We start from the raw sequence: 20,221 nt of genomic DNA, 5'->3' as shown, positions 1-20,221 counted from the left end.
AACAGCAGTAGTCCAATTGAAATACACCATAATTTTTTCTGATCATAGAACACACTGCAGTGATGTCATGGAAGCCACTTTGAACAGTGGTATACAGATGCATGATGACTGCTTGCAATGTAATCATCTGAGTACCCACTCAGACCTTTGATGGAGGTTGTCGATGGTGCAGTGCAAACTGTGAGATCTACAGATGTGTTGATGGAGGTGACCTTGTGTGCCATGTTGGCAAGGATGGCTGTAGGTTTTGTGCAATGTCCTCTGGAAAGCTGGTATTGGATTCCTTCTTGTCTTTTATTATAGAGTGTTAGCTTCCTGTCAGATTTCCCTGTACACCAAGCACTTGGTTGTGGTCACGGAGTAGTTTCCCACTCCATTGGCATGTTTACTTCATTATTCTTGAATAGGTGATAAATTTCTTACTGGACAACATTATTTTACAGGGAGTTGAAGTGATACTGTCAGGTTTGTACCTGTGTCTATTTTGCCATCCATTTTTGAATTTGGGCACTATATTAGATTACTTCCAACAGTCTGATGCCTTCCCAGAGTCCACTGACCTCCTCCAATTGAGTGTCTGTGTACTCACTGTCATGGAAATTGGCCCTTGGGTGACTGCCAACATCTGTGGAACTGTACTGCAGTGTGACTCAAGGACACATACTGATCAAAACAGAGCTATAGTCAAGTTCCAGCAGCCTGCTCCCACTGTGCAAGAGTATGTTCAATATAATTCATTACATTGTAAAATGTTACAGTATCAGGTGGAGGTGAAGGTGTCTCTTAATTGTCAGGTTGCTTGGTAAAGTATATTGCTTTTTGATGTCATAATGAAGGAATATTTTGTGGAGCGGGTGCAGAGAGATTGGGCACCAGTGGGAGGGCTTGATTGCATCGTCCACCTAACAGGAGGATTGATTGATTTTTTTTGGCCTTGTATCATTAATGAAAAATCAGTGAGCTCTTGGCACCAAAGGAGCACACTCAGGCAGCTAACCAATCTTTGGAACAGGCTGTTCAGGAAATCCAACTGTTCTCTTTGTTGTTGAGACTGGAAACTCCAATGGACTGGGGGAAGGAAGGGGTTGAAAGGGGGAAAAGCAGACATTTTTGGCAACAGTCTCTTCGGTATGCCTCCTGGCTCTCCAGAAATCATTCAAAAGTTTACCAGTGTTGTTTGCAAATCAGTCTCTTGCGATCTCTTTAAGGACCCCTAGTTTAGTTGTGTCCAGCAGGCAGGGTGTCCAATTCAAGTGTTCCCCTTTTTTTTGTTATTTTGCATTAGTTTTGAGTACTTGCCCCAGCCTACAGCTAAAGACAGTGCACTTTTGTACCTCTGTGGGACTGTAATCTCACTGGGAGAACCTCTTGAGACTGTGTTGGAGGATTGTCCTTGCACCATGGAATTTGGTTATACCACTCAAATGAAAACAAAGCACACTGATTAAAAAAAAATGCAGTTTTGAAATATGATGAATAAAATAACTAGAGAGAGCGGAAGAGAGGAAACCCCCTTTAACTTCCATTGAGTATGCGCATGTTCTACTTGAACAAAGTAGTATTTTGTCCAGCTTTACAGTTTGAATCTGCATCAGACCCTGTGAATGTTTCAACTCCCTATCATAAGTAAGCAAATGGAGGACACTGAAAGGTGCTGTTGGAATATTGTGCATGAGACAGAATTAGGAAAAATCTCGGATGAAATTACTTAGCAATGATACTACCCTTTGTTTTTTCTTAACAAGAAACTCCAAAATGCATTCCAGTTAGGACACACACAAATAAAAACATTTACCCATGTATCTGGTTTTTTTAGTATTGGGGCTTACCAGTGTAGGTGTGGAGTTGATACTTCCCCAGACTATTTATTTTCAAATGGTGCCTCATTTTCTGTTTGTATAACATGGTGAGGAACTGCTTAATCCAGCTCAGTTTAGGCTTGTATATTTATTCCTTTCTCACAACCGATTATTTAGTTGTTAAGGAACCAGTCTATGGCTCCTTATTTTGTGGAAGGCCAAAGTGGAATGGTCTATAGCTAACCATGAATAAAATAAAGTTGTGCATATCCTCATAAAATGTCACCATGTTATTTAAATGCCTCTGAATCTTCTGTTGAAATATGAGCAAGATGACATTGGAATGAAGATTTGTTGCCTGCAGGGCATCCCTTAGCCTGAACCTGCAACATGCATTGGTGTTCATTTAATATTTAGATATTAAGATAAGATATCTTTATTAGTCACATGTACATCGAAACACACAGTGAAATGCATCTTTTGTGGAGAGTGTTCTTGGGACAGCCCACAAGTGTCACCACGCTTCTGGTGCCAACATAGCATGCCCACAACTTCCTGACCTGTACTTCTTTGGAATGTGGGAGAAAACCGGAGCATCCAGAGGAAACCCATGCAGTCACGGGGAGAACGTACAAACTCCTTACGGACAGCGGCCTGAATTGAACCCAGGTCACTGGCGCTATAATAGTGTTATGCTAACCACTACACTACTGTGCCTGCCCTAACGCAATGCTTAAAAGAAAGCAAATGGAAGAAAAGATGCTGTACACCTGCTTCATTTTAGGATGGAGCTTGAAGTCCATCCCTTTGAGTCTGAAGGACATGGTGGAATTAGAGCAATGATGGCACGAGACCTAATCTGTTCTTGCATCACTGTGGGCTGACAGGAGTATAAATTCCCTATAATACATACTGATAATATTTGGACATTCAGGCCACCTGTAAACCAGTGAACTCCAATAGTGTGCACATTTCACTGAGCAACACTGTTCTCACCCTCCCTGCCAGATCCACAAGGTGCATTGAGGAGTGAGAGTTAAATCATCTGCAGGTGGAATCAGGTCAAGAACAGCAAAACCATCTGCGTTTCACAATGCAGCCTGTGTATACAATACTTCTGAGTGGTTGGACAGTGTGATAATCAAGGTAGGGACCACCAGACTGGCTCTATGAGTAGTTGGAGCCCAACGTGGAATGTGTTATCCTTTCTCTTCCCAACGTGTGACTACTGAAGATGGGTGTATTCCCAGAGGTGTGTGCCACAACACTCTACAAGCCTGAGAAAATTTGATGATCCCAACACTGGTGCCAGGAGGGCAGGACAAAATCTGGCTCCATCCCTCTGCTACATCCAACTATGCGAAATTGCAGATAGGGCCAGACAAGAGCCTGGAATCAGCTCCATTCCTGTAGTGAGTTTCAGGAATATCTTTTCCAGATTTTTATTTTTTCATGTTCTTTGTTCCTTAAAGAAAACTTTCAAATTTATATTTAGAAGGGTTCTATTTTATTAAAATGGTTTAATAATTTTTATATCAGAGTTGTGAATAATGTATTTCACAGTGGACTCAATCTGAAGTAGCTATTCAGTACTGTGCAATAAATAGTGCTTAATAGAAATACTGCCTGAGCTGAGATAGAGGGATAGAAATGTCTTAGACCAAAAAACAAACAGCTGGAGAAACACAGCAGGTAAGGCAGCATCTGTGGAAGGAAATGGGCAGTCGACATTTTGGATCAGGACTCAGTACAGAGGAATTTTGTGAAACTATTAACAATTTCGTTACTTTACATGGTTATACAAAAGGTCAGTACAGTTGTAGGCTGACTAGCAGCAACATTCTCTTTGAAGATTTGGCACCATGTGATTTTAAGCACAGTCACTCTTTTGATGTAGTTTTGCTGTATTCTACATTAGTACTGTTCAACCTTAAGTATAGAATTGCAGCGTAAAACATTGATATTTAAAAGGGTAAGGCGATGATACATAGTTCGGCGATTTATTTATTTGTGCAGAGAATATGGGTGTGTGATATGCAGGAACTTTTCTTCTAAGCATTTCTCATGCAACCGGCATCCCCCATTCCCTGTGGATGCTGGATGGCTGAGACTACACTGTATGTAATGTTTTAAATTAATTTTCATCAGATGAATGTTTTCAATTAAATGTCTTCTACATTTTAATTAATAATTTTTTCAAATAATTTAAACATATTTCAACTATTTTATAAAAGTCTTTCATTATCAGTTGAAAATACTACGGTGAAAACACCACAGAAAGCATCCAACCTGGATGCATCTCAGCTTGGTACGGCAACTGTTCTGCCCAAGACTGCAAGAGTTGTGAATGCAGCCCAGTCCAACATGAAAACCAGTCTCCCCTCCATTGACTCTGTCTACACTTCCTGCTGCCTTGGTAAAGCAGCCAATACAGTCAGGCACCCCTCCTACCTCGGTCATTCTCTCTTCTCCCCCCTTCCATCGGGCAGATGATACGAAAGATTGAGGACATGTACCACCAGACTCAAGGACAGCTTCTATCCTGCCATTATAAGACTCTTGAATGGCCTCTTATCGAATAAAGATGAACTTTTAATCTTGCAATCGACCTCATCATGACTCTTGCACTTTATTTGTCTACCTGCACTGTACTTTCTCTATAACTGCAACACTATATTCTGCATTTTTTTCCCTTTCATACTACCTTGATGTATTTATGTATGGAAAGAACTGTCTGGATGGCATGCAGACAAAAGCTTTTCACTGTATCTTGGTAGACATGACAACGATAAACCAATTACCAATTTTAACAGCAGAGTGAATAGAGTCATTTGGCTGCTTGGGGGCACGGCCTCAGGATTCATCACCTGAGGCTTGATCACTGCCCCTGGACTATTCTTTGAGAGGCAGCTGCAGCAGCAAGACCTTGAGTTTGATTGGAGCCCCGTGGCTGGAAGATGTTCATGTGACTGCAGAGTTAATGGGAAAAGGGGAATAAACACAAGGAGCAGGCTGAGTCAAGCACAGTCTTCCCAATGTTTCATGTCAGTGACGGTGCTGAACTTATCGATCCTCAAATTAGTTATTCTAAAAAGATTTTAGGTTCGGTGATGAAAGCAATAACAATACAGGTATTACTGCTATTATGTGATAGTTATGTTCCTAAGAAATCTTGCATTGCAGAAAATCGCGTTATAAAAACAATTGTTTCAGTGGTAAAAAGGGGTTGGGGCTAGAGACTTTCAGACTGACAATAATAAAGTTATTTTTCCCTCAGGAGTTTCAAAAATAAAGATGCTTTTAACAGTTATAAGGTTATTTTGTTGCCGCAGGCTAAAAATACTAAATGCTGCATGTTTCATTGCATAATAGAGTATCATTGCACAAATATTAATAGAAATGATTGCTTGTCAGTTTCCAAAGTGTAACGCTTAAATGGCTGAAAAACACGATGATGCTGGAGGAACTCAGCAGGCCAGGCAGCATCAGTGAGGAAAAGCAGGCGGTCAACGTTTCGGGTCAGGACCTTTCTTCAGGACTGAAGATAGGAAAAGGGGAAGCCCAATAAATAGTATGGAAAAGCAGAGCAGTGATAGGTGGACAAAAGAGGGGAGGTGGGGTGGGCACAGGGTGGTGATAGGTAGATGCAGGTGAGAGATAGTGATAGGCAGGTGCGGGGGAGGAAGGGAGAGCAGATCCACTGGAGGATGGGTCAGAGGTAAGGAGAGAAAGGAAAATAAAGGTCGATAAAAGAGAGATAGGCTAGGAGAGGGAAGAAGAGAAGAAGCACGGTGATGGTGGGGGGGAATTTACACAAAGTGGGAGAATTCAATGTTCATGCCATTAGGCTGCAAGGTTCCAGAATGGAAAATGAGGTGCTGTCCCTCCAGTTTGTGCTTGGAATTCTCCTGGCAGTGGAGGGAGGCTGAGGATTGACATATCACTGAGGTGTGAGGGGGAGTTGAGGTGACTGGCAACGGGGAGATGCAGATCACGGTTACAGACAGAGTGCAGGTGTTCTGCGAAATGGTCACCCCGTCTGCGTTTGGGCTCACCAATGTAGAGGAGGTCACACTTGGAGCACCTCTCTTTTTTCCCTTTCTGTCCTTGGTTCTTGAGTGTATTGCTGTAGGCTCAACAGTTTCCCATTAGTTCTGAAGATTAGCCTCACTCCCGAAAGAAGTTTATTGGAGATGTAGTTCAGCATTGTAGCTGGAAAGATTAAGAAGTGTGTTGGGGCAATGATGCAGCCTTGTTTGTCACTGGTCTTCATTGAGCTTACTTCTTTGATAGACCCATTGGTTAGTTTCATGGCTTGCATACTATCATGGAGCAAACGTAAAATGGAGACCAATTTCTGTGGGCTGCCAAATTTGTGTTCCACAGACCCTCCCAATTGATGAGTCAATAGCTTTACTGATTTCAAAGAAGGCCACATATTGTGGCTGGAGCCGCTCTCTGCATTTTCTTGGGGTTGTTGCATCGTAAAAGTCATGTCCAGTGTGCCTCTAGATGAACAGAATCCTCACTGTGATTTGTGAAGCAGTTCTTCAGCTAGTGGGAGGAGATGGTTCAGAAAGATCCTGGTGATGACTTTCCCTGTGGCAGAGAGCAGGGAAACCTCTCTGTAGTTAGCATAGTCTGGAAGGATAAGTGGAGCAACATCAGAGTCTTCATCCAGGCCAATGTCCTCACCATTGGGCCCTAGTTGGGCAGGCACAGTAGTGTAGCAGTTAGCTAAACGCTATTACAGCACAGCAACCTGGGTTCAATTCTGGCCACTGTCTGTAAGGAGTTTGTACATTCTCCCTGTGTCTGCGTGGATTTCTTCCAGGTGCTCCAATTTCCTCCCACGTTGCAAAGACACAGGGATTAGGAAGTTGTGGGCATGCTATTTTGGCGCCGGAAGCGTGCCAACACTTGTGGGCTGCCCCCAGAACACTCTAAGTAAAAGATACATTTCACTGTGTATTTCAATGTACATGTTACTATTAAAGAAATCTTATCTTATCTTATCAAGTCACTCTCAGTCAGCTGGCCATGTCATTGGTATGTCTGAAACCAGACTCCATAAACAGATACTGTCCTGGGAGGAGATGACGAGGCAGGCAGAGAAAAAGGTTCAAAGGTGTGTTCAAAGCTTCTTTAAAATAAATGCAAGGTAATTGCTGACCCGTGGGAACTGGCCCTTGACTGCTCAAAGAGGAGAATTCAGATGGTATTGAGAACCTCAAGGCCATGCATCAGAAGCACAAAGAGGACCCACATAGGTGATGGAAGGAGTGCAACCCCCACAAACTAGCCACCCACCAGCCCCATTATTCACCTCTCACCCCACATGTGGCAGAATCTGCAGTTCCCACATTGTTCTCATTGGCCACCTTAGAACCCCACTCTCAAAAGAAACAGAGTGGAAGTAACTCACAAAATGCTGGAAGAACTCAGCGGGTCAGGCAGCAAGCCATCCTCGGTTCAAAATGAAGAAGGAGGAGCAAAAGGCATTTTCTGCAGGACAGCAGAATAGGAAAGCAGCATCTTGCAAGTTCTGTGTCAATTGTAAATAGTTACAAATAATAGTCCTGCAGTATTACCGTACTTCTACACTTGGCTGTCCTTTCACTCTCAGAAACTGTGGGGAGAAATTGGCAGCAGTTTTGGAGAATGGGGCATAGCATAGCCATTATAGGTTGGTACTGGAGAAATTGAATGTTTATAAAGGGGCTGGATTCCAATCTAACAGATTTTTTGCCTGGGATGTTGTTGAGATTTGTGAGTGTTGTGGATCCTTATCATTCAAGCAAGTAGAGAGTTCTCCATTAAGCTCCTAAATTATTTGCTTTTTAAATGGCGCCTTGTAACTAGCTTTGGGGTGTCAGTGGGTGAGTCACTTGCCACAGGATACCCACCCTCTTATCTGCTTTTGCAACCACAGTGTTTATGTGGTTGGCCAAATTGTGTTTGGTAGCAAGTTACAATAAAGTGATAATTTTTTGCCATTATATTTTGTAATTTTCAGGCACCTAGCATACGAGTTAGAAGACTACATTCCAAAGACATACAGAGTTTCTGCATTCTGTTATCATTTTTCCCATGTACTTCCTTGATGTACTGATGTGATGAAATGATCCATATGGATAGCATGCAAAGCAAAGTTTTTCACTGTACCTCGGTACATGTGACAATAATAAACTAATTCCAATTCCAAGAATTGAGCATGTTCTTCAGTGTTCATTGTGACTTCAATGAGAACAGTAGGGGTGCTACATTATCATGGTTGTCTTTTTTTAAGTGAGGTATAACAAAATCTCTGCCAATGGGATTGTTAAAAAAAAATCCTGTGGCACTTCTGATAAAACATCATCAAAACTGATATTTGATAATTTATCTCTGTTGTTTGTGGGGTTTTAGTATTTACTAATTCTTGTCACATTTCCCTACGTTAGATTGAAAACATAATCCTTATCTTTAAGGCACTTAGAGCATTGATGGGTTAGCGCCATAAGTTAAAGCAACAAGTTGTATTTGCATGGCAACTTTTACATAGTCCAAGGCACCTCAAAGGGGTGTCATCAGGCAACATTTGGCCCTCACCCACATGTGAGGACAGATGACAGGAAGGTAAAAAAGGCAGAAAGGTTGAGACTAAAAAAGAGCAGAAGAAATGCAAAGTGATGTTCTGTGTGGGTGTAGGCCACAATTGGATGGTCAATATCCCCTAAAAAAGGCTCCTCTTGATTGCTGCAGGAATACTTTTGGAGCAAGTGTTTGAGAGCCCAGGTGGAGTGGGAAATGCTTGTGGTAGCCCCTCAAAAATACTATGACTGGACGGTAGGAGCCCTTCAGTGTACCTCTCTTACCTCACCCTTTATTTTCAACCACCAGGCCTATTGCCACCTTGTACCTGCTACATTTCCAGTCCTGGTTTCAGTGGGCTCCCAGCAACACTTACTGAATGTTGGCAGTGTGCCCATGGTACTCTACTATTTAATATTGTCCTTCTGGTAACTAGGAATATCTTAATCAATGTTCTATAAATATAGAGTTCTCATAATTGTAACATGTGATGTGCAAGGTTTATAGAGGATGATTTTCATGGGCCTGCACTGAGCACTCTGACATTTGAAAATGATGTCGATCAGAATGTGTGACTCTGAAGGAAATGGACCAATTTCATTCCATTAGTTTAAATGGAAAGAACATTGAAGGGTTTACTTCATAGGCATGTGCTTTGTCTTGTTACAATGTCCAACATTTTTCATAGTTATACACTCAGGAAAATATCCCTTCCTCTGCGTTAGGACAGATTTAAGGCATATTTAAAAGAAATCTGTTCCACTACTGGTCTGTTGTGAGATGCAAGGTTAGCAGGTGCAGAAAAAAGAATTGCAAGTAATTTAAAAAACCTAAGCCAGCCTTGCTTCCAATAGTTTAACAAGTGTTTCTTTATTATTTTTCATTAAGAAAGATTGTAGGGAAATCGATCCCTCTGTAAAACTGTATGTGGTTCATTGATGTGATTTAGATAAACTGAATAGTTTTGGGTCTGCAGTTGTGATCAGCTTGAAAGATTACTTTTCATTCTGCCTTCTGTAATGAGAGTTTTAAACACATGCTGAGGTGTGCAGTATTTCAGTCATCAGTATGCAGAGCACAGATTTGCTGTTATGATCATTTAAGTAGGTATTGAGCAATAAAAGTCACATTCTGGAGCCATAAGGATGAGAGACCTATGTAGGGGAACAATTGGTGATATTCATCATGAAAAACAGAATGGCCCTGTATACTACTGTCACATGATGAGAAATCTCCTCCTATGCCACTGTGCATCTTCAAATTCAGTGACTGTCATTCTGAGTGAGGTGTGTAGGTTTCCCATTTTGGTTGTGGTGAGAGGAGACACAGTGCCAGCAATTCTTTTATTTGGTGCAATGTTGATGTGTGTTGGACGAATGAATGTAAATCACTGCACTCATCGAACACAAAGTTTGTTCCAGGTCTCTCTACCCCTCTGCCTCAACACATGGAGGCATCCAGATATGCACAGTGATGTCAACTGGCATGTAGCACATTTTGTTGTCACTTGCACATGATTGTCCCGCAAACACCTTGAAGGGGACCAACCTGACCTAGTTCATGAATTTGAAGTTTGGCATGTCGAACTTCCTGCAGGTGGGCCCCCTTTAAAATTTGCGAAGTATCATCCCCAATACACGCTGCCCCCGGGACGGCTGCGGTGGGGAAGAGACAGTCACCCACCTCTTTGCAGACTGTGGATTTGCTAACAGGGTATGGAGAAGGATGCAAGTGTCCTTGTCTCGGTTCATCCCAAGCAGCTGCGTAACAGAGGACTGATCTACGGGCTGTTCCCAGGGTCACACACTGAGACAGATGTCAGGTGCTGCTGGAAGATCATCAACTTGGTGAAAGACGCCCTTTGGTCTGCCCAAAACTTGTTGGTCTTCCAGCACAGTGAGATGTCCATAAGGGAATGCTGCCAAATGGCACATCCAGGCTGCAGGAATATGTGCTGGAGGATTACAGCCAATGCTAAGGCTCTGTGGGGAAGGACCACGGTCTAGGGTCCTTTCGCTACTGGATGTGGAGGGGCAGGGTTGGGTAGGAAGCCCCTCAAACATTGAAATGGTGCATCGCCCAGGGGACCACATGAGTGGCAATGGTGCTATGTTTCAAAAAAAAGTGTTAACGCCACTGAATGTATTGACCAAATGACACAAAGAATGTAAAACGTTTTTGAATTGCATTTTTCTTTTTGCATATATATTTTATGAGTAATGTTTATTTTTGAAATAAAAAATTACCCCTCACAGAGATTGGAAGAAAAATCCACCTAATGTGGATGGCTACCTTCTCATATGGCTTTGTGTAGTCACTGAGAATAAAAAAACACTGTTGTTATTTGCTGAAGTTTATCTGTTACAGGTATTGCAAAGAATGGGCCTGGTCCTGTTACTGCAGGACATTCCATTCAGTTGGACTGATCTGTACTACCAATGCCTTGTAGAAAAGCTTGTGCAGAAGAACACCTTTTGTCCACAGGTCAATCAGCAAGTGGTCTGCACAAAATGCTCTAAAGGCCCTGTGGAGGAAAGTAATGGTAGATCCTTTGGGATGGTTTCCCAGGCAGTTTGTCAATGTCCTTTGGCAGGATGCCTTATTGCCAGATGTTTCAAATAAGCACCTTGCTTGACTGGTGGTGAGAAGAGCCCTCCCTGTCAGATAGCTCATGCACAGCTGGAGCCCAACACAACTGTGCTCTGTCCTCAAGGTGGCTGCGCTGGGGATGAGAGCATCATCCACTTCCTTCCAGAATGTATGTTTGTCAAAGTCTGGAAACAGGTGCAGTGATAACTTTCATCCTGGGCTACCCAGAGTAGTTTTGAATCAAGGACTGTTTCATGTAGCTAACAAAAAGACAAGTGCAGCTAGATCCCATGTGAGTGTCCATGACTACACTTTTTATTTGTAGAAAGTGGGAGGAATTGAAAGAGAAGTTGTTGAAGGTAAGAACAAGTTCTGCCAGGCGGATGAGAGTGTTACTAAAGGGGACTGTTTGGGTCATTGTTCCAGAAAGAAGTGAAGGGCCCTAGGACCTTTCTGATGGAGGATGGAGGTTACTGAGACTGGATGTCCATGGTAAAGATGAGGTGGTTGGAACCAGGGAACTGGAAGTCATTGAAATGGTGGAGGGCATGAGAGGTGCCCTTGATGTAGGTGGGAAGGGACTGGGCAATGGACAATGGGGGACAGGATAAGAGTCAAGGTTTGGTGGAGCAAGAGCAGGCAGAAATAGTTCACGACTCCTCAGGTAATGAGGCAGTCCACAACCAAATGCAGCAAGACCGGGACAATATCCAGGCCTGGGCTGATAGGTGACAAACAACATTCTGTTTCTTCCCTCTCTTCCATGAACTGTATTTCTGAGTTAAATGCAAGTTTTTTTTAGATTTGTGTTTGCCTTTGCTCTGTTAAAATGTGCTGGTTATTGTTTTGGAAAATAACAGGTTGATGCTTCTAAATTACGTTAAATGAATGGTTGATTTTTGCTCTGCATTTCATGTGACCAGTGTGGTGTAAACTAACTAGATGGTGAACTCTATATGATGTGTATATTTTGTTTATCTTCTTGCAGAATGATGAAGTTGTGCTGCAGTGCAGTGCCACTCTCCACAAAGAGCAGCTCAAACTCTGTCTCGCTGCCGAGGGTTTTGGCAATCGACTCTGTTTTTTGGAGTCTACCTCAAATTCTAAGGTGAGCCTTTTTGAATCTTTGTTGTACTTTCATCAGTCACCGTAGACTTTAGCATCTGTAACTGGCAACACATCAAGACTGAATCCTCAAGGCTATGTACAGTATAACAACTTGTAGTATAAATTCCGAATGGCAGAGCAGACTCGATGGGCTGAATGGCCTAATTCTGCTCCTGTGTCTTCTGGTCTTAAAAGAAGTAGTATTGCAAGAGAAGTCAGAAATTAATTTGTTGATTAATGAAAATAATGAAGAGCTGCTACACTTTCAAAATTTAAATTACTCATTCATGATAACCACAACTACTTATTTAATGATTAAAAAAGATAAATATTAAGAGAGATTTCTTGTTTAATATTTATACAGCCTCTATGTTTTGGCTATATTTTTCTTCTTGGTCTACGGGGTGCTAAGTCCTTTTATAAGGTTCCCTTTGTAAACTGAACTGTGCAGACAGGCATGATAAAAGGAGGATCATATGTTGCTTTCAATGAGAATGTCCCTTAATAATGCTTGCCATACTAAGTTATCTATCATAGAAGAGCCATAAGCAAGGTATGTTGACTAAGTCATGCGACATTGTGAATGCACTTTTTCTTGGGAAGCTGCATTGTCTCTCACTGAGATATTTTGAGCTCTTTCCTTCTTTCCAAGACCTCGACTCCTTATACAAAGGCAACATATTGGAAATCTGAAATGAAAGTAGAAAATACTAGAAATACTCAACAGGTCTGGCAGGATCTGACGAAAGGTCATTGACCTTCCTGAAACATTCACTCTCCACTTATTCATTATTTATAATGAAAATATTTTATTACAGCATTAATTGCCTGCTTGTCTTCAATTCAGAAATTAGTTATCCTTTCATACTTTATCCCTATGGCCATTATTTATACATCAGTCTTGACTGTGAATGTCATCATGCATTTTTATCGCAAGAGGTCATTACAGCTCCAGTTGCCAGCAGTCCTGTATTGAAAGGGCTTTACTGAATCTAAAAAGTAAATAGGTCAATACCGACTGCCTTATTTCCCTTAAGATTTTCCTGCTCTGAGCCCTGTGGAAGGAAGGTCACGATAACCAAAATTCTGCAGTCAGTGGACCCAGCTATTGGCTTTTCACTGACTGCAAAAATAAGTTGGAGCTTCCCTTTTGCCGGCTTGCATCGATTCTCTCGACAGAGATTATGGGAGCTGCTGCCAGTCTCCTTGCCTGGTCTGGTCTTAATGATCAACCCTTAACTACCCTTTGAAATGGCCCAACAACCCATTCGTCCTAGAGGCCATTAATGGAGGTTACAATGCTAGCCTTGCCAATGATACCTGCATCCCATGAATTCACGAAAGTAGGTCAATATGAAACTACATTATGTGACCTCTGCCATCAGGATGACATGGCAAAAATGCAGCAAAAATTGCCTGTCAATGCGGAGAAGACACCTCTTGGCATCTCCATGTTGCCTCAGGCACTAGTCATTGCAGAGCTGCTGCTTGTTGTTGAAACAGCCTCTCTCTGCAATGCTGTAATCTAGGTGCAATGTTAAATCACTTCTTCCACATCAGTGTGTTTCACAGAAGACTCATGTGGGCAATGCCTACACACTACCTTTCACCAGTGAAAGAGGCTGAAGTGATGATACCCAGTGATATGCCTATTTTGATACTTGGCATTAAAAGACAACATGGACAAACAACAAAAGTGGAGAAGTATTTATGGTTACCAGGCCTTCAAATTAGGTTTAAGAAGCCAGCTAGCTCCAAATGTTCTCAACATTGATGCTCACTGGTGCACATTTTGCTCAGGCTGCTTTGTTTTACACACTGAATGGCAATAAGTGTCAGCTTTCACACATTATGAAAGCTGTTTTCTGCAAATGGGTTTGAGCTGTCAACCAGTATTAATCCTGCAGCAGAATGTCACAGAGACACTGCCTAATGATGATGCAAGTTGAGCACTTTTGTTGTAGCTAGTGATTTTAACTTAAACATTTACTTTAGTGGAACCAATATGTTGCAGTGGAAAAGCATTTTTTCCAGTGCAACATTTCTATTTAAGTAGTAGCTCACCTTGTTGACAGCAGGATCAGATGAAAGTGACTAACCAGTAAAATAATAATTCCAGGAATTCTTGGAGATCAAAAGTAGTGTTTATTTTAGAGAATGTTATTGTCCTGGAGAATGTTCAGGTGTCAAAATCTCACCTGCAGTGCTTGCTCATGGCCACATTTTATTCAACATCCATTGCTGAATCGGTTACAACTAAGTGCAATTGGTGGTGCTCGTGTTTTCTTCTCTGAGCTTTTATCAACAGAGAGCAACATAAAAAGCGCTGGAGGAACTCAGCGGGTCAGGCAGCATCTACGGAGGGAAATGGACAGTTGACCTTTTGGGTCAAGACCCTTCATCTGGGCTGAAAGAAAGAGGGGAGATGGCCGGTATAAAAAGGTGGAGGGAAGGGGTGGAGCAAGAGCTGGCATGTGATAGGTGGATCCAGGTGAGGGGGGGGTGATAGGCAGGTTCAGGGAGGGGGGAGAGCAGGGATGATGTCAGAAGCTGGGAGTTGATAGGCGGAAGTGAAGATAATGGAATCTGATAGAAGAGGAAGGTGGAGCATGGAATAAAGGGAGGGAGGTGGGGAGGAGACCCAGTGGGAGGGGTGTGTGGGAGATGGGCAGATGGAGAGGGTGGGGAGGGGAAAGAGAGAGGGTGATGGGGGCCAGTTGAATCAGGAGGAGAGAGAGAGAAGAAAAAAAGGGGAAAGGGGGGGTGAGGGGGAGTGGTGACTGGAAGCCTGAGATTTCCATGTTCATGCTGCTAGGTTGGAGACCGCTCAGGCGGAATATGAGGTGCTGTTCCTCTAATTTGTGTTTGGCCTCGACCTGACAGTGGAGGAGGCCATGGACAGATATGTCGGTGTAGGAATGGGAAGTGGAGTTAAAATGGCTGGCCACCGAGAGATCCCAGCTAAGAGACAGTTTCCATGAGCGGACAGAGGTCTCCAATAAACTAAAATTATGTCTACTTCAAATCCAAGCATGGCCATGCTCATTAATCATGGAAATCGTGACTGAAAAAGTATGCTTTATTTTCAGATTGGGAGTGCTCTTTCTAAAAAAGTAAATATTTGCCGGAGGCTAGACTTCAGCAGATCAGGCAGATGGTGGATGGATTGACAATGCTGTGCTTGATGGGCAGAGCAGTCCTGCACAAAATGAATATCCAGGAGAGAAATTGGTCTGCAATAACTCCAGTGAGTAAGTCAGGCTGGTGTCTGGAGTGGAAGAGCTGCCTGCAGGATTCCTTTCAATGACCCAGTAAATGAGCAAAGAGTTATTTTTGAAATTGCCAGCACTGTCATGTAGCGATATGCAGCTGTCCTTTTGTGGAGAATAGGAGCAAGGCTCTGGGTCTTTATCCTGTAAGACACTTTGTTATCACCACACACTTTTAAAGCTGTATTGATTTGTCTTTGAAGTGGTCAGGTGGTGATATGTAATTTAAGTCCCAGTCTCTTGAAACTTTCCAACAAAGGAAAGCAGTTCTTTCTAATGTAATTAAGTAGCCTTACAGATATCCCATGCAGTTTTAATGTGTATATTTTAAAAGCATTGTGTAGTATATAAAAGTATCAGAAAAGCAAAATAGTGTTACCATTTTAGGATCTTGTTTTCACCACCTAGAGAATTCTGCCCTCTTACAAATAATGCTATCTGCAATATTTAGTATCCCCCTGAATTAGCATTGTTGTTTGTTGCCAAATGAAGTATTAGGTGCTTCATAAGAGCTAGTCACTCAGTTCTCAGCTTAGCATAGTGGTAGCATTCTCTGAGTCAGAATGCTGTTATTTTTGGATTTGTTTACAAGGGCTGGGTCCGCTCACAAAGGAACACTGCATTGCCTTCCTCTTGGGTCAGACATAAAACTGAGGCTCTGCCGTTCTATTTAGGAGATATGAAAAGCCCCTCCAGCTATTTGACAAAGAAGTGTAGTTTCCTTGACTGAATTTTATCTGGAATTAAAACATAAACTGGTATTTTATTTTTATTTGGAGTTCATGGGACCTCATTAGTTGCTTCTGAAGCATCTTAGGTAGTTATCATGATGTAATGTTGCTGCTTAGATTAGATTTTGTGCTGAAGTTGTGGAGTGCAGTTTGAAGCAACAGTCTTTTGATTCAGATTTGCAAATGCTTCTGTGTTTTAAAAACCTGTTCTTGTTCTCCAAGTGTCTGCAAATTGGTGTTTATTTTGCACCTACAAGTGGCTTGAAATCTTTGAAGATCAACCACCTTTTCACTCTTAAAGGAGTTTGGACGACCAGCTGACACATATTGCAGGAAGGTTTTAGTCATTATTCTAGTCATGTAGACAGGGGATCCATAATGTAAACCCAACCTACAAAAGACCTCCATAAACTGAACTATGCCCCTTTCTGTCACACTGACCCATGATCTTATTGAAACACATAGAACACTGAACAGTACAGCACAGGAACAGGCCCTTCGGCCCACCATGTCTGTGCTGAATATGATGCCAAATTAATCTAATCCCATCTGCCTGCACATGATCCACATCCCTGCATTCCCTATATATTCACGTGCCTATCTAAGAGCCTCTTAAACACCTCTATCGTATCTGCTTCCTCCACCATCCCAGATTCTACCACTCACCTGTACACTAGGGGCCATTTACAGTGGTCAGTTATTTTACCTACCTGCACGTCTTTGAGATGCGGGAGGAATCTGGAGCATCTGAAGGAAACCCATGCCGTCCCAGGGAGAATGTCTAAACTCCACACAGATAGCATCAGAGGTCAGGATTGAACAGGGATAATTGGAGCTGTGGGGCAGCAGCTTCACTAGCTGTGCCACTGCATTGTCCTAATATTAAGTGATAAAGGTTTTGGAAGATGTAAGTGAGAACAATGCAGAAACCCCAATTATAACCTTCCAATGTTGCCCTGACCCAGAAAGCATTCCAGCATTCCCTTGGAGTACAAAAGTACGTACATCACTATTTAAGAGAAGTGAGAGGGGGATTCTACGGAAATGCAGACAGTTGCTGGGATTTACAAGTGCAACTGAATACTTCGGAAATATTTGGTTGGTCAGGGAATGCTATCATGGATTTACAAAGGTAGGCCATACCTAAAAGACCCGACTGAAATTTTTGAAGAGGTGCCGAAAAGAGGGAGCAGGGGATAGTCTATGGATGTTATTTATTTGGACTTGCAGTAGCCATGCGCTGATTTCTTGCAAGAGACTGGTAGCTGAAGCTTGTGGAATCGAAGGCAATTTATTGACAGCTGGGAAATGGGCTGAGTGGCAGGAGACAGACTAAAGATAACAGACAGGTGGTCTGAAAGGCAGAATGTGACTAATAGTATCCTGCAAGGATCTGTGTTCAACGTATTTATAAATAACTTAAATAATGGGATAGAAAGCCATAAACCCTGCTGACGACACAAAGGAAGGGGGCATTGTAAGCAGTGTGGGTGGCAGTATTAATTACAAAGTGTTATTAATAGGTTGAGCAAATGGGGAGAACTGCAGGAAATGGATTTCAATATCAACACTAATGAGGTCATCCATTTGAGAATTAAAAAAGGAGCCCTTTCGAATGAGTGAACGATGAGAATTGATGGAGGAGAGACTTGGTTCTTGTACAGTGATGACTAAATTGACATGAACTGGTGAAAACAAAAATGAAGAAGGACATGAATTCACTGGCCTTTATATCTAGAAGACTGGATTACAGGCAGATATAACTCAAACTACAGCTACGCAAGGCCCTAATTAGACCACAACTGGAGCACTATGAGCAGGTCTTTGCTCTAAACGTGGGAAGGATATATTGGATAAATTGGCACATTTTCACCAAACTCGAATGGTTAAATCACAAATAGAGATTACAGAACCTAAAATTGTATTCCCTGGAATTTAAATTAAGTGGGGGACTTAATTGAACTTTTTCTGCTATCAAGTTAGATAGTCAAGTTGAGTTTATTGTCAGGTGCACAAGTACATGTACGCACAGCTGCAACGAAAAACTTACTTGCAGCAGTGTCAAAGGCACATAGCATCATATAAGCGGCATTCACAAGAAAAACATAAACACAATTTTTACAAGAAAGAACACAATTAGAACAAGAAAAAGTCCATTTTAGTACAAAGGGATCATAGTGTTGCTAAACTGTAGTGACTAGGGTTTTGCTGGTTGGTTCAAGAACCAAATAGTTGAAGGGAAGTAGCTGTTCTTGAAACCTGGTGGCGGGGGGACTTCAGGCTTCTGTACCTCCTGCCCGATGGTAGCTGCAAAAAGATGGCGTGGCCCGGATGGTGGGGATCTTTGATCATAGATGTTGCTTCTTGAGGCAGCGCTTCCTGGAGAGAAAACCAGTCCAGATGAAGGGTCTCGACCTGAAGTGTCGACTGTCCATTTCCTTCCGCAGATGCTGCCGGACTCACTGAATTCCTCCAGCAGTTTGTCTTTTGCTCCAGGTTCCAGCATCTGCAGTCTCTTGTGTCTCCTGTTTGCACTGGTTGGGCTGGAATGAAGTGAGGAATGAACTGCTACACAAAGAGGGTGGTGGGAATTTGGAACACAGCCAGATCAAATGGTAATTTTAAAGGTTGTCAGATTTTTGTCAAGCAAGGAAAGAGGCAAGTTGCTGGAGTTAGGCCAAGATGGACCATGATCTTATTAAATGTTAAAACAGGCTTGCAGGACTGAATGGTTTCCTTCTATTCATATGTTACTTTGAGTTGTTGAATTTCTTAAAATGTGTTGGTCACACAGCTTAGCTTATTGAAAGCTGCATTCTAATGATGCAGCATGAGCATCAGAACTTTTAGTGTCACTGGTACCGACTATCATTGAGGCATTTGCTGAAGTAAGTTGTTGTAAATATGTAAGATTCCAAGGAAAATGACACAAGAGTTCCATTATTTCCCCTTTTCCAATATTCTTTGAGGGATTCTGTTTTCATCAAGCATGATTTGGAGACGTAATTAGCACCTTTGTGAGCAAACCAAGAATCCCTCTGGAAAAGGTTCTGCAGAGTCACAGAGTCATACCGCGTAGAGACAGGACCTTTGGCTCACCTAGTCCACATTGACCATCAGGCACCCATTTAAACTAATCCCAATTTATCCACAAGATAAGAAGTTGATCATATATTCTTGGCAATTGTTTTCCTGGATAGTTATGAACCTGTCTAATTCTCTACCCCAAGACGTCTTTGGGCTAAATCTTGCTGGCAGTGGCTGGAAGGAATCCACCAGTCATTCACATGGAAGGAAGCCCCAGTCTTATCCACCTGTTCTGAGTCGAGGGTTGATGAGTCCTAGATAGCACTGCATCTTTCACTGCACTCCGTCGCTGCACCCCGCATGGAGTCCAACAACAGGGACCAGTCTCTGGGCTGGAGACCCCACTTATTTCAGTGGTGATGCCAGGGTTGCTGACTGGGAGGAAAGGGGAAGAATATTTTTTTTAACATTCTACTTTAATGTTTTCAATTATTGTGCTTCTACTTAACTACTTTAAGTTTAAACATGCTCTGTTGTTTAATTGCTTACTAAAACTTTATTAGTTTATAATTGTACTTCATTGGCAGTAAAGTATTTTGGGAAGAACTGAGAGTATGAGAGGTGCTACATCAATGCAGATCTTTCTTCAAAATAGTCTGAAAACACTTGGAACTGGCCGGCTAATAGTTTGGAAGGAATTGAAAAGCATTTCAAATTGAGCTTAGAAATAGTGATTGGATGCAAGCTTTCTCTAATGGGAGAATGTTATATCTTGTTCCTTTTATTGCAGAATGTTCCTCCGGATCTCTCCATCTGCACCTTTGTGTTGGAGCAATCCCTCTCTGTTCGAGCTCTGCAAGAGATGTTGGCAAACAATGAAGAGAAAGCAGAAGGGGCAAGTAATTTTAAAACCTGGAGTAACATTTACCAGCAGGACTGTAGAGACTTAAATCATGCTAAGAGGCCTGTCAGCCCATCTTGTCCATCCCTACCAAAAAAATGGGATTTGGGTTAATCCCATATCCCAGCTCAGTCCGTAGCTGTGCAGGTTATAGCTCTTCAAGTGTTCTTGAATGAAGTGAGAATTTTTGCCTCCATCACTCTTTCAGGCAATGAGTTCCAGACC

General features: G+C 42.2%; 1 protein-coding gene across 4 annotated transcripts in view; it reads left to right on the top strand.

Annotated features, from left to right (window-relative positions):
• Positions 1-20,221, top strand: part of ryr2a (ryanodine receptor 2a (cardiac)) — a 587,454-nt gene that overhangs the window by 139,814 nt on the left and 427,419 nt on the right. For all 4 annotated transcript variants that reach the window (XM_052011297.1, XM_052011295.1, XM_052011296.1 and 1 more), the window contains exons 2-3: positions 11,950-12,069; positions 19,886-19,990. In XM_052011297.1, the coding sequence (XP_051867257.1) occupies positions 11,950-12,069; positions 19,886-19,990 (225 nt within the window). The remainder of the gene's footprint in view (positions 1-11,949; positions 12,070-19,885; positions 19,991-20,221) is intronic.

Source organism: Pristis pectinata, chromosome 3, assembly GCF_009764475.1.
Source record: "Pristis pectinata isolate sPriPec2 chromosome 3, sPriPec2.1.pri, whole genome shotgun sequence".
NCBI classification, from domain to species: Eukaryota; Metazoa; Chordata; class Chondrichthyes; order Rhinopristiformes; family Pristidae; genus Pristis; species Pristis pectinata.
Note: the sequence above shows the minus strand (reverse complement) of the source record. Positions and strands in the feature narration are given on the sequence as shown.